This window comes from Hyperolius riggenbachi, chromosome 8, assembly GCF_040937935.1.
Source record: "Hyperolius riggenbachi isolate aHypRig1 chromosome 8, aHypRig1.pri, whole genome shotgun sequence".
In the NCBI taxonomy this organism is placed as follows: Eukaryota; Metazoa; Chordata; class Amphibia; order Anura; family Hyperoliidae; genus Hyperolius; species Hyperolius riggenbachi.
The window spans coordinates 10,297,549-10,316,316 of record NC_090653.1 but is presented as its reverse complement, the minus strand read 5'-3'; the positions used below and the strand labels follow the sequence as shown (position 1 = coordinate 10,316,316).

At 45.7% G+C, this 18,768-nt stretch overlaps 1 protein-coding gene across 1 annotated transcript in view; it reads left to right on the top strand.

Moving 5' to 3' along the window:
* Positions 1-18,768, top strand: part of ZDHHC9 (zinc finger DHHC-type palmitoyltransferase 9) — an 87,563-nt gene that overhangs the window by 27,181 nt on the left and 41,614 nt on the right. The window contains exon 2 of the mRNA XM_068249993.1: positions 13,970-14,260. Coding sequence (XP_068106094.1) covers positions 14,094-14,260 — 167 coding nt within the window. The 5' untranslated portion in view covers positions 13,970-14,093. The remainder of the gene's footprint in view (positions 1-13,969; positions 14,261-18,768) is intronic.

The following is an 18,768-nucleotide window of genomic DNA, read 5'->3' as shown; positions in this document are numbered from 1 at the left end:
AGGGCAGGAGACACAAACTACTGCAGGGAGATTTCACCATTGTGGGAGGGGAAGAGACACAAACTACTGCAGGGAGATCTCAGCATTGTGGGAGGGGAGGAGACACAAACTACTGCAGGGAGATCTCAGCATTGTGGGAGGGGAGGAGACACACACTACTGCAGAGAGATCTCACCATTGTGGAAGGGCAGGAGACACAAACTACTGCAGGGAGATCTCACCATTGTGGGAGGGGAGGAGACACAAACCACTGCAGGGAGATCTCACCATTGTGGGAGGGGAGGAGACAGACTACTGCAGGGAGATCTCAGCATTGTGGGAGGGGCAGAGACGCAAACTACTGCAGGGAGATCTCACCAATGTGGCAGGGAAGGGGACATAAATCACTGCAGGGAGATTACACCATTGTGGCAGGGGGGAGACAAAAAATACGGCAGGGAGATTACACCATTGTGGGAGGGGAGAAAATACAAACTACTACAGGGAGATTTCACCACTGTGGCGGGAAAGGGGACATAAATCACTGCAGGGAGATCTCACCATTGTGGGAGGGAAGGGGACAAAAATTACTGCAGGGAGATCTCGCCACTGTGGGAGGGGAGGAGACACAACTACTGCAGGGAGATCTCACCATTATAGGAGGGGAGGAGACACAACTACTGCAGGGAGATCTCACCACTGTGGCAGGGAAGGGGACGTAAATCTCTGCAGGGAGATCTCACCATTGTGGGAGGGAAGGGGACATAAATCACTGCAGGGAGATCTCACCATTGTGGGCGGGGAGGAGACATAAATCACTGCAGGGAGATCTCAGCGTTGTGGGAGGAAAGGGGACATAAATCACTGCAGGGAGATCTCAGCGTTGTGGGAGGGAAGGAGACACAAACTACATTGAAGTTTCTGACCTATATGCATTGATCACAGCAGTCCTTACCATGGGTGCGGTCGCCCTTTAGTGAGCAGTAAATACAGGGCATGAACAGGTTAGATTTTTCCGTCTAAAATCAATTACACGCCTTGAAACACAAGTGCAGATAGTGCACAGAATTTCCATGGAGTAGATAAATATTTAGTCAGGGTGACCTAATGTTATTGTATCGCGTGTCAATAAAGCTGGCTATGTTCTGTACTGAAGCGCGGCTAGCCGTGAAATATTATACGGCTGGAGAGCGTCATTTCATTGTCGGATTAACCAAAGTACACAGTCCGCCCAGCAGGGAACAAAATGGCTGCCTGCCACACTGAGACTTGTAGTCCTCCAACTGAATATGTGGCATTGGGTTGTTTCCTATCATGTTCCCACGCTTTTATCGTATTTCTGATGGCTGGATGAGGTATACGGAGGCTGCTATATTTATTTCCTGTTGAACAATACCAGTTGCCTGGCAGCCCTGTGGACCTATTTGACTGCAGTAGTTTCTGCATCACACCAGAAACAAGCATGCAGCTAATCTTGTCAGATCTGACAATATCTGAGACACCTGATCTGCTTGTTCAGGGGCTATGGCTAAATGTATCAGGGCTGCCAGGCAACTGAATTTGTTTAAAAGGAAATAAATATGGCAGCCTGCGGATCCCTCTCACCTCAGGTGTCCTTTAAACATTGGAGAAAGTGTTGGCAGTTACTGCAGTGTGCCATTCTCTCACTCATTTAGTGCAGGTGTAGAAAACAAGTAACCGTTATTGTTGCTCCATGCAAGAAATGCAAGAAGAGGAAACTACCTGGGCTGTGTGTACTGCAAACAAAGTACAGATGCCAGGCCTTTAATAAAATAGCAAATAGCAATCAGTGAAGTGAAACTATTGTCAAAATACACCCCCCCCCCTGTCAACAAGCAATTTGTGAGATAGTTACTGACGGATTATGAGATGCTGCTGAGGTTGGGGGGCAGGGCAAAGTTACGGTGCTCTCCACGGGGGAAGGGGGGGGGGGCAGGATCATTAGGGAGCCTTGTCCAATGACTCCTTACTGTTTTACAGTATGTGCTGCCAAACCTGAGACTAATGGTACACAAGCACTTATACCAGGGCTGTGGAGTCGGAGCAATTTTGGGCACCCAGAGTCAGAGTTGGAGTCGTTGATTTCATAAACTGAGGAGTCGGATGATTTTTGTACCAAATCCACAGCCCTGGTAAGTATTAGACTAAGGAGTTAAAGCCATTTTGGTTACCCGCAGTTGGAGTTGGGAGTCCGACGTTTCATAAACTGAGGAGTCGGAGTTGTACTGCCCTGGTTTATACTTGCACGGGGCGCGTGTGGATGTAATAAAGGCAGGGAAATTGGGGTGCCGGGTGAACCTCAAAAACCTCTCACCTTGCTGTGGCATATTTCCTGGTGATGTTATTTACTATTCCCCCTCTGAAGCCGACGTCATGGGGGAAGATCTCATTTGGCTTCCAGCAGTTGCTGGTGGCCAAATTACTGTTTTGTTTTTTTTTTCGTAATGTGGGCTTCGGGATTTGGCCGGGCCAAAATAACTCGCTGACCGACGCTGTATAGCCGTAACTAACATTATGACCTTAGATGGCAGCTGCGTGGGGATTTTTTTTTTTTTTTTTTACCTGTCTCGACCTGGGGCTTCCCCAGTGCCCGGTCCCGTCAGTCCCTCCGCTGTCCGCACTGGTAGTTGGGGACTACTACGCAGGTGTGGTGCTGGCTGCATACCTCCATGGTCGCGACCCCGTGATTGGGAGTGTTCTGTGCCTGTTTAGTTAGTTAAGGCTTGTAACTGCGCAATCGCAGAGTACTCCAAGCTATGGGAACGGCAGAATGGAGGGGACTGGACAGACACAAGGGGGGGGGGGGGCTAACAAACTACAGAGGGCTGGAGGAATCCCCAGGTAAGTATGAATCCTTGTGCTCTAATTCTCAGGTTTCCTTCAAGAGAGCGTCTTTAGCTGCAGAAGCCTCATCTGACACACAGGCAACGTTTGGGCTGTTTACTGGGGATCTTAAATGGTAAAAATGCTTCCATCCCTGGGTCTCTGTTAATTCAGCAGTATTTTGCGTCACAATTAAGAATAAAAGCTGTATTCTCTCCCACCCCCTCTGTAATTCTCTGAGCAGCAGCAGCAGCCTGTGTTCTGCTGGAAGTTATAGTGTGTGAGATGTATTTTCAGCCTTTTCCCTGTGCCGGTTCGGAGCTTTGTTATGTCAGTCACTTTGATCCTGGGCTGCGGAGACTGTGGCAGAGATCAGCTTTTCATGTTTGGGGGACCGGCCCCCCCATCCCTGACCCCCCAGCTGCTGGGGTTAGGTGAGATCTATTCTGGGCTCCTAATACAAGGTTTGCACAGAGGAGGGGAGGGGGGGGGGGGGGGTGCAGAGGTTCAGCTGCTGCTGGGAGGGGAGGGTTTCCAGCTGTGATTTATAGACACAGAAAAATGTAGCTTGGTTAAAGTAATACTCCGCTTTCATTACAACGATGACCTGTTTCATTGCTGCAGAAGACATTATGTGACTTATTACATTATTGCATTTCCATTTCCTTCTCTGAAGGGGCCTCTATGCTCACACCATAGTTTTTATTCCAAACTATAGATTGTTTAATGCGTCCTCTTAATGGCATGTGGCTTGCTAGCTCCCTAGTAACTCCCTATTCTTGTTGGAGCGACTAACTGCACAAAGCAGGAGGCATTGCGACTCTGGAGGGAACATCAGTAAATTGGTGCCAGCAGGTCTGTCTGAAGTGGCTGATTTTAACACTGCCCAAAAATCTGAAATAACGTGTGTACATTTTTTGGAGGCGGCACAACTAACAAAGGTAGAGGGGAAAAAAAATCAAAGTATTATTAAAGTACATTCGGATGCTCTTTAGGAAGCTTTCTTACTCCACGTATTTTTATGTTTTTGTTATTTTTGCGATTCTTTGTTTTGCGATTTTTCAAATCCAATTTCTTATGTTATGTTGGTTTTTACATTTAATTTACATGAGAATGTATCCAATTGACTTCAAAACCAGAAGCAAATGTTCATGTAGCAAATGCAATTTTTCTGTGTTTCCATTGACTTAAAGCAGTAGGATCAGCCATACTATGCCAGGGGAAAAAAAACACATATATAAGTAGATAAATACTTGACCTACTTACATAACACATGTATTATACTGTCCACGTTTTGATTTCAGTGAATGTTATATAGTAAATGACGAGAATTCTGTTCCTGGTGGGGGCCATGTCTTTTGCCCACAGTTAAGGCTAACTCGTGATGTCATTTCTGCCCTTTACTTTTTTTCTTGTCTCCTCCAATCACTGAGTCACCTCAGCCTTGCTTGTAAACACAAGTGAGTAGGGGGTCAGGTTTCAGATAAGCAGCTGTCAGGGAAATAAAGGGAAGAGGAGGAATAGATTATAGATAAAAAAAAACCCCAGCATGCAATTCTTTGGCACGACTACTAAAGGGCCAGTGCTCCTTAAGTATGTGATAAGTCCAAATCCTCACAGCAGAAAAAGTTTTGAAAGTGTTGAATGCAGGATTAGCATCTTTATCACTTAAAGCCAATGGGTACCGCTAATAAAAAAAAAAAAAAAGTCAGATACTTACCTAAGGAGAGGGAAGGCTCGGTCCTAATGAGCCTTCCCTCTCCTCTCCCGGTGCCCTCGGTGTTGCGCTGGCTCCCTCGTTCGCGTCCGCCGCCGCAGGGACTTCGGAGGTCTTCGGGAGCACTCGGGCTTCTGAAGACGGGCCGCTCCATACTACGTACACGCGAGCGCGTCATAGAGAGCCCTCGCGCATGCGTAGTATGGAGCGGCCGCATCCCCGGGAGCCCGAGTGCTCCAGAAGGCTTCCGAAAGCTCCCTTCGGCATGCGGTAGTGGCAGTATTTGACCGAACTGGTCGAATACTGCCACGGGGGATCCTGCGTGGGACCGGGCACCAGGAGAGGAGAGGGAGGGCTCATTAGGACCGAGCCTTCCCTCTCCTTAGGTGAGTATCTGACTTTTTTTCTTTTTTGATACGGTAAACATTCACTTTAATACACTCAGACCAGTTGCTGTTGAAATTTGATTTTTATGGTGACGATACCGGTTTAAATTATATGTAAATCATGTCTGTTGGAAGGGGGGGGGGGGGCTGTATTGCGGCGGCGATCAGGTAGGACACGCAGCAAGCACTTCTTTAAAAAGAAAAATTATACAAATCGGCCCAGCGGGGCCTGAGCGGTGACCTCCGGCGTCTCTGGACGAGCCTAGCTCGTCCAGAACGCTAGGGAGGTTAAGGGTAATGCCAATTACCTTATCTGTATGTTTTTAGGATGTGGGAGGAAACCAGAGTGCACGGAGGAAACCCACACAAACACTGGGAGAACATACACACTCTGTGCAGGTAGTGCCCTGGCTGGGATATACACCAGGGACCCAGCGCTGCAAGGCGAGAGCGCTAACCACTGCACCACTGTGTTGCCCGTGTATGCCTTCATCATTCTCTCATGGTGGGTATATTTCTGTCAGCTCTTCTGTCATTAGAACTCTCCTGGAATTTTATGGTATTCTGCAAGCGAGAGGGGGTTGGAAAATCTGACGGAATCCTCTGGTCTGTGGTGAGCGCTGAGCGTCCAGCGAAATCCGTTTTATCAGGATTTATACTGCGCTAAAAGTTTCCGAAGATCCATATCCGCCTCATCTGGACTTAGTTCACAATGGAACAACTTTTTAAATGTGTTTTGACATTCTTTATTTTTTTATTAGATAGAGAGAGACAGACAGTGACCGTTTTTTTAATTACCTTTTTTCTCCTAGGAGATACTTCTTCGGATTCTCTTTAAAAATCAATATAAATAAAATCAAAATAAATCTTTTTAGCACTCTGTAATTTAAAGTGAACCAGAGATGAAGCACCCTCGTGTATTTTACCATATATATCAGTGGGAACATTAGAGAAAACACCTACCCTGCTCTCTGTTTCATCCTTCACTGCTTAGCCTGCTTGTTATCAGCCCCGATAAAATCCCCGACTGAGCATTCAGTCTGGCTTTGCTCAGGAATCATTATAGCTGAGTCTGTCTTCTCTGATGTCTTTTCAAGCCCAAGCCTGCCTTCTTCTGGCTCTGCTTTCCTGTTCTGTATACTGGCAGCATCACAGAGAGCTGTGATGAGATGGGAGGAGCTGCTAATATAAGGGTATATTGAAAAACACTTTTTTATCTATATTTCTTAATTATAAGAGATTTTTAGAAATGGTGATTTCATTTCGCACACAGCCCACTAAATAATATGCTTTTCTGAGGTACTGTGTTTTGCATGGGGATTTAGTAAAAAACCCCTCAAAAACCGGCACAGCAGCGTGGCAAAAATACCAGGTATAGTATTTATTTTGTCAAATCTATCGGGGGGTATGTTTATTTTGTGCCAAAGCGTTCATCTCTGGTTTCCTTTAAAAAGTACCAGAAAGTATGGTAGGTGGAACAGCAGGGGCGTTGCTAGATTCCTGGGAGATCCGGGGCACCAAGAGGGAATGATTGTCCAAAAAATGGGCGTGATCATGTCACGGGGAAGTGGGCGTGGTCATGCTGTAGAAAGTGGGCGTGGTCATAGATGGGGCCAAATGTACATGAACATAGCAGTAGTGTAACAAATATATTCAAATAGGCAGTATTTCACATAAATAAGCCCCTCCCCTGGCTTCTGTCTTGTCTTCGGCTGGCTGGCCTGTGTGCTGTATTCTGCTGGCGGTTATGCTGGGTTTACTGGTGGGGATGCTGTGGCATATATATTTACATAGTTATATTATTTACTTGTTATCCTTTTTTATTGTCCTCCATAGTAAGCTGCCTGATGGAGAGCAGCAGTAAGTGGTGTGTTAGTTTCTTGCTGTCAGGCCTTCATATCACATGTCAGATTCCATATTAATCTGATAGCTGTGTGTGCACAGTGCGCTGCCTGTACAGTAATGACCTCCGCAGCAGCAGCGACCTTTGGCATCCCGCGACGGCCGATTACCGTACACAGCGTCTCCAGAACACGAATCTGCGGCCGGTGTTGGGGGGCGTCTATCAGCTGGAGGGGGCTTTCTCATTTAATTTTTTTCCTTAGGATTTGTGCCGCGCCTGTTGACCTATTTTCTGTAGTGTAGAGACAGGCTGTGGATTGGCAGCGAGTGGAGGGATATAAATATAGCTCTGCTAGCGTGACAGGCCTCTCCCTGATGTGCAGCAGAGGGGTCACATCATAATACTGACTTTATTCCGCCATTTAAAGGGAAACCACTCTTTTGCTGCAATAAAAGTATAATACATTTACAAAAATAATTTAAAAAAATGAACCTCTTTAATTTAATTTTTCTAAAGTAGTTCCCTGTATTATATGTCCCCCATTTTTTTTCCCCATTTTACCTGGTCTGGACAACTGAAGTGAGAAGTATAAGGAGGCTGCCATATTTGTTTCCTTTTAAACTATACCGGTTGCCTGGTAGTCTTGCTGATCTGTTTGACTGCAGTAATGTCTGAATCACACCAGAAACAAACATGCAGCTAATCCAGTCAGATCTGCCAATAATGTCAGAAACGCCTGATCTGCTGCATGCTTGTTCAGGGGCTATGGCTGAAAGTATTAGGCCCCGTTCACACCGCATGAGTTTGTGTGCGGATTTGATGAACGCGTGCTGTGTGCGTTTTTGAAGGCACCCAAAAAAAACATTGTTGTGTATGTATCACGTTCACGGCAGAGGATCAGCAGGGCTGCCAGGCAACTGGTATTTCTTAAAAGGAAATGAATATAGCAGCCGCCATATCTCTCTCACTTCAGGTGTCCTTTAAAAAGCCACATTTATCAGACACAGGTGAAGAAAAAAAAAGTCAATCGATAACACTGAGGTGAATATAGAGACCCCCTTATATGACTGGAAAGTCTATTGGAAGCCAGGATTGGGTCGGACGGGGGAGGGAGGATACTTCTTATCCATCATTGCCTCAAAAATGTTTTATTACAATATGCTAATTTCCTGATAATAGTTGTTTTAGTCTGCCTACTTGCAGTTTATTATTTTTTAGGGTTTTTTTTTTGTAGTTGCCAGAAATGCACTTAAAATTCCAAAATGTATAATACAGCACTGATCTAAATTGCGTTGGATTTACTTTTTGTTTTATTTCATTTTAATGATATTTCCACCTCCGATATACTCGTTACTGTATCACGTTGTGCGTTGCATGCATTATTGATGAGGACAAAATAATGTATTCCCTCCTGACTATCCTTTCTGGCTGTAGGCAGGGAACACACTGGGCTATGTATGCTTGTCCCCGCCTTCCCGGTTCTCCACCGTTCTGCGCTTGCGATTGTTTTCCCTGCACGCGATTTTCCATGTGTGTTCTTTGGTTTTTTTTTTTTTATTGGGGGGGGGGGGGGCTGCAGAATTCATTATAATTGTACAGGGAAAAAAGCAGAAAGCTCTCAGATTTTAAAATTGCTGGGAGAAACCGTGAATGTGCGATCCCCGGGTGGGCCTTTGACTATAATGGCCAGCGCATCAGTGTGTGTTGTAGCAAAATGTGCAAAAATCTACAAGTGTGTGTAAAAAAAAAAACCAAAACAAAAAAAAAAAACCCGAATCTGATCAGAGAGGGATCGTATGGCTGCCTTTACTGCAGATTGTGAATCGATTTCAGCCTGAAACCGATCACAATCTGTGGAGCCGCCGCTGCCGCCTGTCCCCCCCCCCCCCTCCCCGCATACATTACCTGAAGCTGGCTCCCGGGCATCTTCTCCGCATCTTCTCCACGCTGCACCCGCTCCATCCCGGCACTTCCTGTGTCACTCCGTGACCAGGAAGTTCAAATAGAGCGCCCTCTATTTGAACTTCCTGGTCACTGCAGTGACAGGAAGCGCCGGGATGGAGCGGGTGCAGCGTGGAGAAGATGCGGAGAAGACGCCCGGGAGCCAGCATCAGGTAATGTATACCGGATCGGCCGCTGCTAGCGACGCGCTCCCTACCCGCGGGAGATCGAAGGTAATTTCCCGCACGGCGTGATCGACGGACCGATCCGATTTCGGGAGGAAATTGAATCGGTGGGTGCGTTTAGCGCGAACGATTGGCAGCAGATTCGATCCCAGGATCGAATCTGCTGTCGAAACGGCCGCGAATCGGGCCAGTGTATGGCCACCTTAAAAGATAAGCAACAGCATAGTAATGTTTAAAGAAAAACCTTTATTTGTTACAGCTTACAGAACTCCTGCAATAAATCTGGACTGTGTCCACTTCCTGTTTTTATGGAAGCATAGAAAGGGTTAACCTATTAGCTGAGTCTGCCGATAACTGCTGAATTTCTGTGCTGACACAGCTGAGAGATCAAATTATACTTGCGATTACTTAAAGATGAGGGGGAATTAGATAGGCTTTTTTTTCGCATAAAACACACGGTGCATTTCTGTCTGTTTTCCTTGTGTTCTGTGCAAAGAATTCAGGTCCATTTTAAAGTTAATGGAAATATTGAATTCAGTACAAAAAGATGATTTTAATTATTATTTTTTTTTAAGTTACCCTGTGGCTAAGTTCACGCTATGGGCTTGAGTCACAAAGCGGTGCTAACTGTTAGCACGCCTGTGTAAACCCCCTTAGCACGTCTAAATGAGCTTTTCGCGCGCAAAACTGTATGTGCGTTAAACTTTACGTGCGCAGGGCGCTCCACGCGAAGTGGCCATTAAAGCCTATTGGACTTTGCGTGCGTATAAAACTTAGCGCGCGATCTGATTGAGAAATCCGGTGCTAACCTACTTAGCACCCTGGTTAGCACGTCAAAAGACTTTAGACGTGCTAAGTAGGTTAGCACTGCTTTGTGAATCAAGCCTTTTGTGCGTTGCAAAATGCCGGTGCTACAATGCAGGATAACACAACACATAATACAGACATTCTTGTCAGGTCATTAAAATTAAAAGGGACCTAAAGTAAACTTAAAGAAAAAAAGCCAGTTTTACTTATCTGGGCGTTCTACCAGCCCCCTGCAGCCGTCATGCACCCACGTCATCATTCTGCAATGTTACTGTCACCCGCAGCGTCCCTCTTTCTCCTGGATGCCCAGCCGGTAAGCTGGTGCTTTTTCCAATGACTTTAGGTTCCCTTTAAGGCCTCTTTCAGAAACACATGCACTCACACTCTATTATTAATTAATACTAAAGGCAGCCTCTGCACGGGGGGTACAGAGCTTTGACTCAGCAGCAGTGTGCGGTTATTAATGTTGCAGGAATGGATGATTTGGGAAATTGCTGCCCCCATTCTGGATGTAGAAGGGAATAGTGGAAAGCAAGCGGGGGGAAGGGTGATTATGGCTGCAGAGATGAGATGTAAGCGTGTGTCTCAGCGTGAGGCAGTAAAATGCTTATCGAGCACAGCTTCGTCTGGCAGGAGGCCGACACACCACATTCTGCACACACTGGTCTTCAGCTGCTGATGCACGTCTGTATGACGAGGGACTGCGATGGGTACATTAATTGCCCCCGCCTAGCAGGAGGCCAACGTGCCAGGCGCTGCACACACTGATTCTCAGCTGCTGATGCATGTCTGTATGACAATTGTTCCAACGGATAAGACCGGCACCATCAGGTAAGTATCAGCTCTTTTATTCAATTGACAGCCATTATAGCTACAATGGCTGTCAATTGAATAAAAGAGCTAATACTTGCCTGATGGTGCCGGTCTTATCGGTTGGAACCACTATAGAGCTGGAGTGTGGCCGGCCTGACTGTGGCACATCACATTGGATTAACTAAGAGGAGTGCTCCACTAAAGCTACTATGTCTGTATGACAAGGGACTGCGGTGGGTACATTAATTTCTCTCGCCTGGCAGTAGGCCAGCACGCCATGCGCTGCACACACTGATCCTCAGCTGCTGATACACATCTGTATGACGAGGGGCTGTGATGGGTACATCCCAGCAGGAGACTGGCATGCCACGTGCTGCACACACTGATCCTCAGCTGCTGATACACATCTGTATGATGAGGGCTTGCAATGGGTAATTTAATTGCCCCCGTCTGGCAGGAGGCCGGCACACCATGTGCTGTACACACTGATCCTCAGCTGCTGATGCACATCTGTACAACGAGGGGCTGCGATGGGTACTTTCATTTCCCTGGGCGACTGCTGTGCCATGTGCTGCACACATGGATCCTCAGCTGCTGATGCACATCTGTACGACAAGGGGCTGCGATGGGTACATTAATTGCCTCCGTCTGGCAGGAGGCCAGCACGCCATGCGCTGTACACACTGATCCTCAGCTGCTGATGCACGTCTGTATGACAAGGGCATGCGATGGGTACCTTAAATTTCCCTGCCTGGCAGGAGGCCGGCACGCCACATACTACACACACTGATCCTCTGCTGCTGATACACATCTGTATGACGAGGGCCTGTGATGGGTACATTGATTTTCCCCCAACCGGCAGGAGGCCGGAAAGTGGCGTACCGGTCTCCTACCAATCGGGGGAAATTAATGTACCCATCACAGACCTTCTGAACACACAGATCTTCTGCTGCTGATCTGTACGACCAGGGACTGCGGTGGGTACATTATTTTCCCCCGCCTAGCAGGAGGTCGGCATGCCACGTGCTGCACACACTGATCTTCAGCTGCTGATGCACATCTGTATGACGAGGGCCTGCGATGGGTACATTAATTTCCCCCTGGCGTACGCTGTAATATAAGTTTACCTAGATGCAGGCAATAATGTGAATCTCTGCTTGCGTTTTTAAATAGAAATACTGAGCTATTCCATGCCAACACAAAAGTTTTAAAAGGACTTACAGTAAAAAATAATGTAATTAAAAAGGTGCTTAATTTTTACAATAATTTATATATAAATGATTTAGTCAGTGTTGGGCCATTGTAAAATCTTTCCTCTCTCTGATTTACATTCTGACATTTATCACATGGTGACATTTTTACTGCTGGCAGGTGATGTCACTGGAAGGAGATGCTGCTTGATTTTTTGACAGTTGTAAACAGCTGTTATTTCCCACAATGCAACAAGGCCTTCACAGTGTGATGTCAGAACCATGGTGCTGACATCACACTGTGGGAGGGGTTTCGCCCCAATATCAGCCATACAGAGCCCCCTGATATTCAGTTTGTGAAAAGCTTTCTCATGGGAAAGGGGGTGTCAGCTACTGATTGGGATGAAGTTCAATTCTTGGTTTCGGTTTCTTTAAGGGAATCTTTAACATTTACATTTTTTAATATGCTTACGGTTCTAGATTGACAATGACGTTAAAAAGACAACTGAAGGGAGAAGAATATGGAGGCTGCCATAGTTATTTCATTTTAAACATTAGCAGTTGCCTGGCAGCCCTGCTGGTCTATTTGGCTGCAGTAGTGTCTAAATCACACACCTGGAACAAGCAAATCTTGTCAGATCTGACAATAATGTCAGAAACACCTGATCTGCTGCATGCTTGTTCAGGGTCTATGGCTAATAGTATTAGAGGCAGAGGATCAGCAGGATAGTCAGGCAACTGGTATTGCTTAAAAGCAAACAAATATGGCAGCCTTCATATCTCTATCGCTTCAGTTGTCTTTTAACTTATATTTTAATACAGTAAAAGCCCTTTATAGTGAACTCTAAGGGATGGCGGCAAAGTAGTTTACTATATCAGAAGTTTACTATATTAGAAATTGTCATACTTAAGCACATAAAGTATACCGTAGTACTGTATCTGAATTAAATGAGTAATTTTTTTTATTTTCAATGCGTCAGCAAGCAAGCACATACATTGTCTAAGCTAGATCAACATGCACAGTGCTCAATATGCAGGGATTTGCATGCAATAATCATGCAACAGCTTGCACAGGAAGCATAGGTCTCACGCAGGTACAGCACTGATATTGTGCTCCTCTGTCCACACGTCAGTGCAGCCTGGATGATGCGGTAGTTTTGTAGCCATGCACAAGCAAGTCACAGGCAGTTTCCTCAGTTATCAGGCAGCAGCTTGCACAGGAAGCTTAGGTCTCGCCAGTTAATGCAGGTACGGTACTGATAGTGTGCTCCTCTGTCCACACGTCAGTGCAGCCTGGATGATACAGTAGCTTTGCAGCCATGCACAAGCATATCACAGGCAGTTTCCTCCGTTATCTGGCAGCAGCTTACAACAGCTTGCGGTCTTTAGCATATGTACCAGCCAGTGCTTTTGAGGCAATCCATGCAGGCCCCAAGTAACATGCAGATAGCCTGCCCGACCACAGCTCATGCGTCTTCCACTGATGTATGAGGCATGTGCCCGCCCACTGACGTATGAGGCATGTGCCCGCCCACTGACGTATGAGGCATGTGCCCGCCCATTTTTCACTATAACTGGAAGCATAACACGGCATGGCTAAAAAACAGGTTCACTATAACAACTATACTATAACATAACTTCTATTATATCTGGGTTTGGTACTCCCGGCGCTACTCCCATATACTGTATATGTATAATGGTGCTTGGCCAGGCACTGGACACTTAAGGGGCCCATACACTGGTCGATTTCAGCCATCGATCGATCAATCGATTCTATGGAATCGATTGATTGGAAATCGATTCTACCAAATCTATCATTCGATTTGCGGCCAATTCCGATCGATTTTGACCTAACAGGATGGAAAATCTAGGTCGATCTGCTGCTGGCATCAGATCAATGGCCAATAGAGTTGCATTGGATCTAATGGTCCAATAGTACATTTAGATCGATTTCCAATAGATTTCATCCTGAAATCTATTGGAAATCTGTTCCTAGTGTGTGGCACACATCAGATTCCTGTCAGATTCGACTTGACAGGCATCTGAGAGAAATGTATCTGATGGTCGAATCTGCTGCAAATCTATAAGTGTATGGCCAACTTTAGTTTACTATACCTGAAGTTCTACTATATCAGGGTTTGCTATATCGAGATTATACTCTATATACTGTAGTGGCCAATAAGGAGTTGTTCCTTGTTTGACTTTGACGGGATATCCTTGAAACCAGTTTTTGTATATTGATCTTTATTGTCTGTTCTTTCCAGGTGGCTCTTTTCATCTAATATGTTGCCGTGCTCAGCGTGGTCCGTGGGGAGGAGCCTGGGATAGCGTCACACCAGGAAATCGCAGTACAGAACGCTAGGACCGCCAAAACCATCCGGCGGAACCATGTCTGTGATGATGGTGAGGAAGAAGGTGACGCGGAAATGGGAGAAATTGCCCGGCAAGAACACGTTCTGCTGCGATGGCCGCGTCATGATGGCCAGACAGAAGGGGATCTTCTACCTGACGCTCATCCTCATCCTGGGAACATGCTCACTCTTCTTTGCTTTCGAGTAAGTCCGTCACGCTTTTCTCCTTTTTTAGGTGTTTGCTCCTCCAATGATACAAGCCTCCGCCGTTTCTGGCCTCAATCTGGAGCCTTTTATCTGCAGTCAGTGGAGCAGATTTATTGTACCGGTTACAAAGCACATTTGATGATAAATATCAAGCAGATGTCCCAACCAAGGCACGATTGGTGACTCTGAATAACTTTTCTGCTTCGCCACCTGTTTTGTGCTGATTTTAATAAAACGACCCCCTTTTTCGGAAGCAGGAAATGTGGGCACCTGCGGCTAATAGACTATAGGCGCTAATGCAAAATATCGGCTGATAGCAGAAATTTAGGCACCTGATAAATAGTGGGTGCTGGGCCCATCCAACTGAAATTTTTTGTTTTGTAAATAATAGTTTTGAATTTTATTTTGAGAATGATCATATTGTAAATTTTCATTTTAAAATTTGTTTTAGATATGTATTTTTTTATATTTATTTGCGGTGGAGGAAGGGGAGTTTTAAGGTTAGGCGTCATGAAGGGGGGGTTTAGGGTTAGGTGGCAGGAAGGGGGTCAGTGTTCTCCCCAGAGTTTTTTTCCAGCTGGGTGGCATGAAATATTAGCCGGGTGGTGTGAAAAAGTAGCCGGGTGGGGCGAGAGGAGAATGCAGGGCCGGTGCTTCGGTGAGCAACTCTGCTTACAGAATAGGAGGGGGTGAGCCGATGACAGCCGGGTGCTCACCAAAACTAAAAAAGAGCCTGGGAAGAACACTGGGGGTTTTTAGGGTTAGGCGTCAGGAAGGAGGGGGGGGGGGGTTAGTGTTAGGCTTTCAGGAAGGGGGGATCTTATTGTTAGGTGTCAGGGGGGATTTAGGGTTAGGCGTCAGGAAGGGGGGATTTAGGGTTAGGCGTAAGGAAGGGGGGATCTTAGGGTTAGGCGTCAGGAAGGGGGGTTTTAGGGTTAGGCGTCAGGAAGGGGGGGTTAGGTTTAGGCATCAGGAAGGAAGGGTTTAAGGGTTAGGCATCGGAGGGGGGAGGGCTCTGTGTGAGAGTAGGGTTAGGTTTAGTTGTAGTAAAATATCAGTAATATTTACCAGTGTTTTACTATCGTCGTTACGACTGTAAATATTTTTTTCGTTTTCATTCTTATAGATTATCTGTTGCAATTTTGGCTTCACCCTGCACCCTCTTAACCTCCCTGGCGGTACGTAGTTTCAGATGCTGCGTCCGCGGGAGGTTTTTTTAAAATTTGATTTAAATGCTTAAGCTAGCACTTTGCTAGCTAACTATGGCCCCCAAGTCCCCCGGCACCGCTCTGATTCCCCCCCCCCCCCCCTCGATCGCCGCCGGCAATATTAACCGGCACCCCTCTGATTATCCCCCCCCCCGATCGCCGCCGGCAATATTTACCCGGCCGCGATCCCGCGAGAGCCGCAGCTTCACCATTTAGCTTCAGTCGTATCGGACATGACGTCTGACGTCATGCGCAGTCCCGATCCTCCCCATAGCGAAGCCTGGAGCTGATTGGGAGGCTGCCCAATCGCGGGATCCCTGGGGGTACGTATAATGGCGGCAATCGGGGGGCATGATTAGCTAGCAAAGTGCTAGCTTAAGCATATAAATCAAATTTTATTTACAAAAATCCTCTGGGGGCCATGTGATCCTCTCCGGCTGCTAGCCGAAACGTAGGTCGGGCTTACCGCCAGGGAGGTTAATATCGTTATTTTCACATTTATTATTTGAACTCGGGTAAAGATGAGGAAACAAAAAACATTGTTATAGACTGTTTTTAAATTTTGGCTTCACCCCGCGGCCTTTTTTCCTTGCGCCCTTATATAATGTATGCCCTGTTTCTCCCATGGCTTACATGGTCCACCTCCATTATGGTGTTAGTGGGCAGCCAATCTAGCCTCTTCTGCAACTAAAAATATTGCATTTTCCATCTGATTCAATCATCAGGCAGTGGTAACTCGTTGTTTGATTAGGAACCTGAGAGCTGTATTGATGCCAGATTTTCACACGAGACGGTCACGAACTATCGTCTTGAACAAGGAAAAATTGATATCTCTATGTAGCTTTAATCTCTCCCAAGTTCTGAACATGCGGTCAGAATTTTTTATATGTACTGCTATTTTTTTTACAAACAAATTGTACTGCACTGTCTTAGTTTTCTGGACAGTTTCACAAAGTGTAAAGTTGTATTTCCTTTGCGTTTTGAACTTTATTTTACAGCTTTTAGTACAGGGTGGAGCCATAGTACCCAGCTTTCAAAGTCTTGTGGATTTCCTACAGATAGAAAAGAATAAAAGTAGAACCCCCCACACACACACAGATCCACACTCAACTATTATTCTTGATGACTGTGCATCCATTGTTAGTACGACCGTTCAGGGTATGCGATCTGTACAGTGCTGTCTTCCGATATAGCTGAGAAGCATGTATAACTCAATGGAGAAGGGCGTCACATGACTGGGCAGGGCGTCACATGACTGGGCAGGGCGTCACATGACTGGGCAGGGTGTCACATGACTGGGCAGCTTTTGGCTGGCAGAGTAAGATCACAGTGTGCTCATTCACCACTCCTTCATTAGTGTCATTTTTATTTTTTTCAATGCGGTATGTTGGACCACTAAACCACATCGGGAGGTAGCTGAACACACACTAAATTCTTAGAGAAAGAGATGGTACTAAATTAACTTCTTGTCGGAAGATTGGTGTGTTTGCGGAGCTCAGCACGGAAGTGGGCATCGGGACTAGGGGTTGTCACTAGTGTTTAATCAAATAGCCTTGTGTTTGATTCACTGGCCATTCAATCGAACAGGGTGATATTGTTTAATTTGGCGAAGACCCCTTATGCAAATGTATTTCTTTTTTTTTCCAAATTTGACTGTAGTCAAGGGCACTGACTTTATGGTTAACTAGCTGGTTGCCCGGCGTTGCCCGGGTATGTATTTGGCTGGTGTTGGCTCTGCATACTTTTTCTAACCCTAACACACAATTACTCACTGACCAAGTTTGTGAGCTTTGCGGTCTTTGGTATCAATAATCTGCATTGAAATGAAAAAATCAGATTGGCTGTTTGTGGCTCCACCCCTTTTCTGAATTTGAACCCCAGTCACCCAATAACCAACTGTACCAGGTTTCAGGCCTGTGCCATTATCAGTTCAAGAATGGTAGCAATTAAATATTCCCCTTGAAAAGCAATAGGTGGAGCCTACTTTTGTAGGCTCCACCCACTTTTCTGAATATTAATCCCAGTCACCCAGTGACCAACTGTGCAAAGTTTAAAAACCCTGCCATTAACAATGTAAGAATGGCTGCAGTTTACATTTTCCCAGTGAAATTTGTATTTGTCTCCACCCACTGATGACCCGGCGTTGCCCGGGTATGTATTTGACTGGTGTGGGCTCCGCCCACTTTCTAGCCCTAACGCACAAACACTCAATGACTAAGTTTGTGAGATTTGGGGTCCTTGGCATCAATAATTTGTATATTCCCATAGAAATTAAACAAATCAGATAGGCTCCGCCCCTCTCCAGCATTTGAACCCCAGTCATCCAATGACCAACTGTAGCAGGTTTGAGGCATCTGCTATTAACAGTGTAAAAATGGCAGCAATTTAAATACTCCACTTGAAAATCAACAGGTGAATTTTGATTGGCTATTATAGGCTCCACCCACTTCCCTGAATATTAATCTCAGTCACTCAGTGACCATCTGGGCAAAGTTTGTGAACCCTGCCATAAACAGTGTAAGAAGGGCTGCAGTTTACACTTTCCCAGTGAAATTTGTTTTTGGCTCCGCCCACTTTTTGTAACCTAGACACACAGTCACTCAATGACCAATTTTGTGAGCTTTGGGGTCCTTGGCATCAATAATTTGTATTTTCCCATGAAATGAAACAAATCTGATTCACCGTTTGTGGCTCTGTCCCCTTTTCTGAATTTGAACCCCAGTGACCAACTGTACCAGGTTTGAGGCTTGTGCCATAAGTGCAAGAATGGCAGCAATTTTAATATCCTCCTTGAAAAGTGACACGTGATTTTTGATTGCCATTTTTAGGCTCCTCCCACCTTTCTGAATATTAATCCCAGTCACCCAGTAACCAGCTATGCTAAGTTTAAGAACCCCGCCATTAACAGTGGAGAAGGGCTGCAGTTTACAATTTCCCAGAAAAATCTGTTTTTAACTCCACCCACTTTTTGTTACCTGGACACACAGTCACTACTCAATGACCAAGTTTGTGAGCTTTTGGGTTCGTGGCATCAAAATTGTGCTAATGGAAGCAGTTTATCCAGCAAAGAAATCTGGCTGTTTTTGGCTCCGCACCTTTACTGAATTTAAACATTTTTGCATTTTACCATTGAAATTAAACAAATCTAATTGGCTGTTTTTGGCCTGATCCCTTCAGAATTTAAACCCCAGTCTCCCAGTGACTGACTTTAGCAGATTTTAGGCCTCTGCCATTAAGAGTGTATGAATGGCAGCAATGTAAATATTCCCCTTGAAAATCAAAAGGTGAATTTTGATT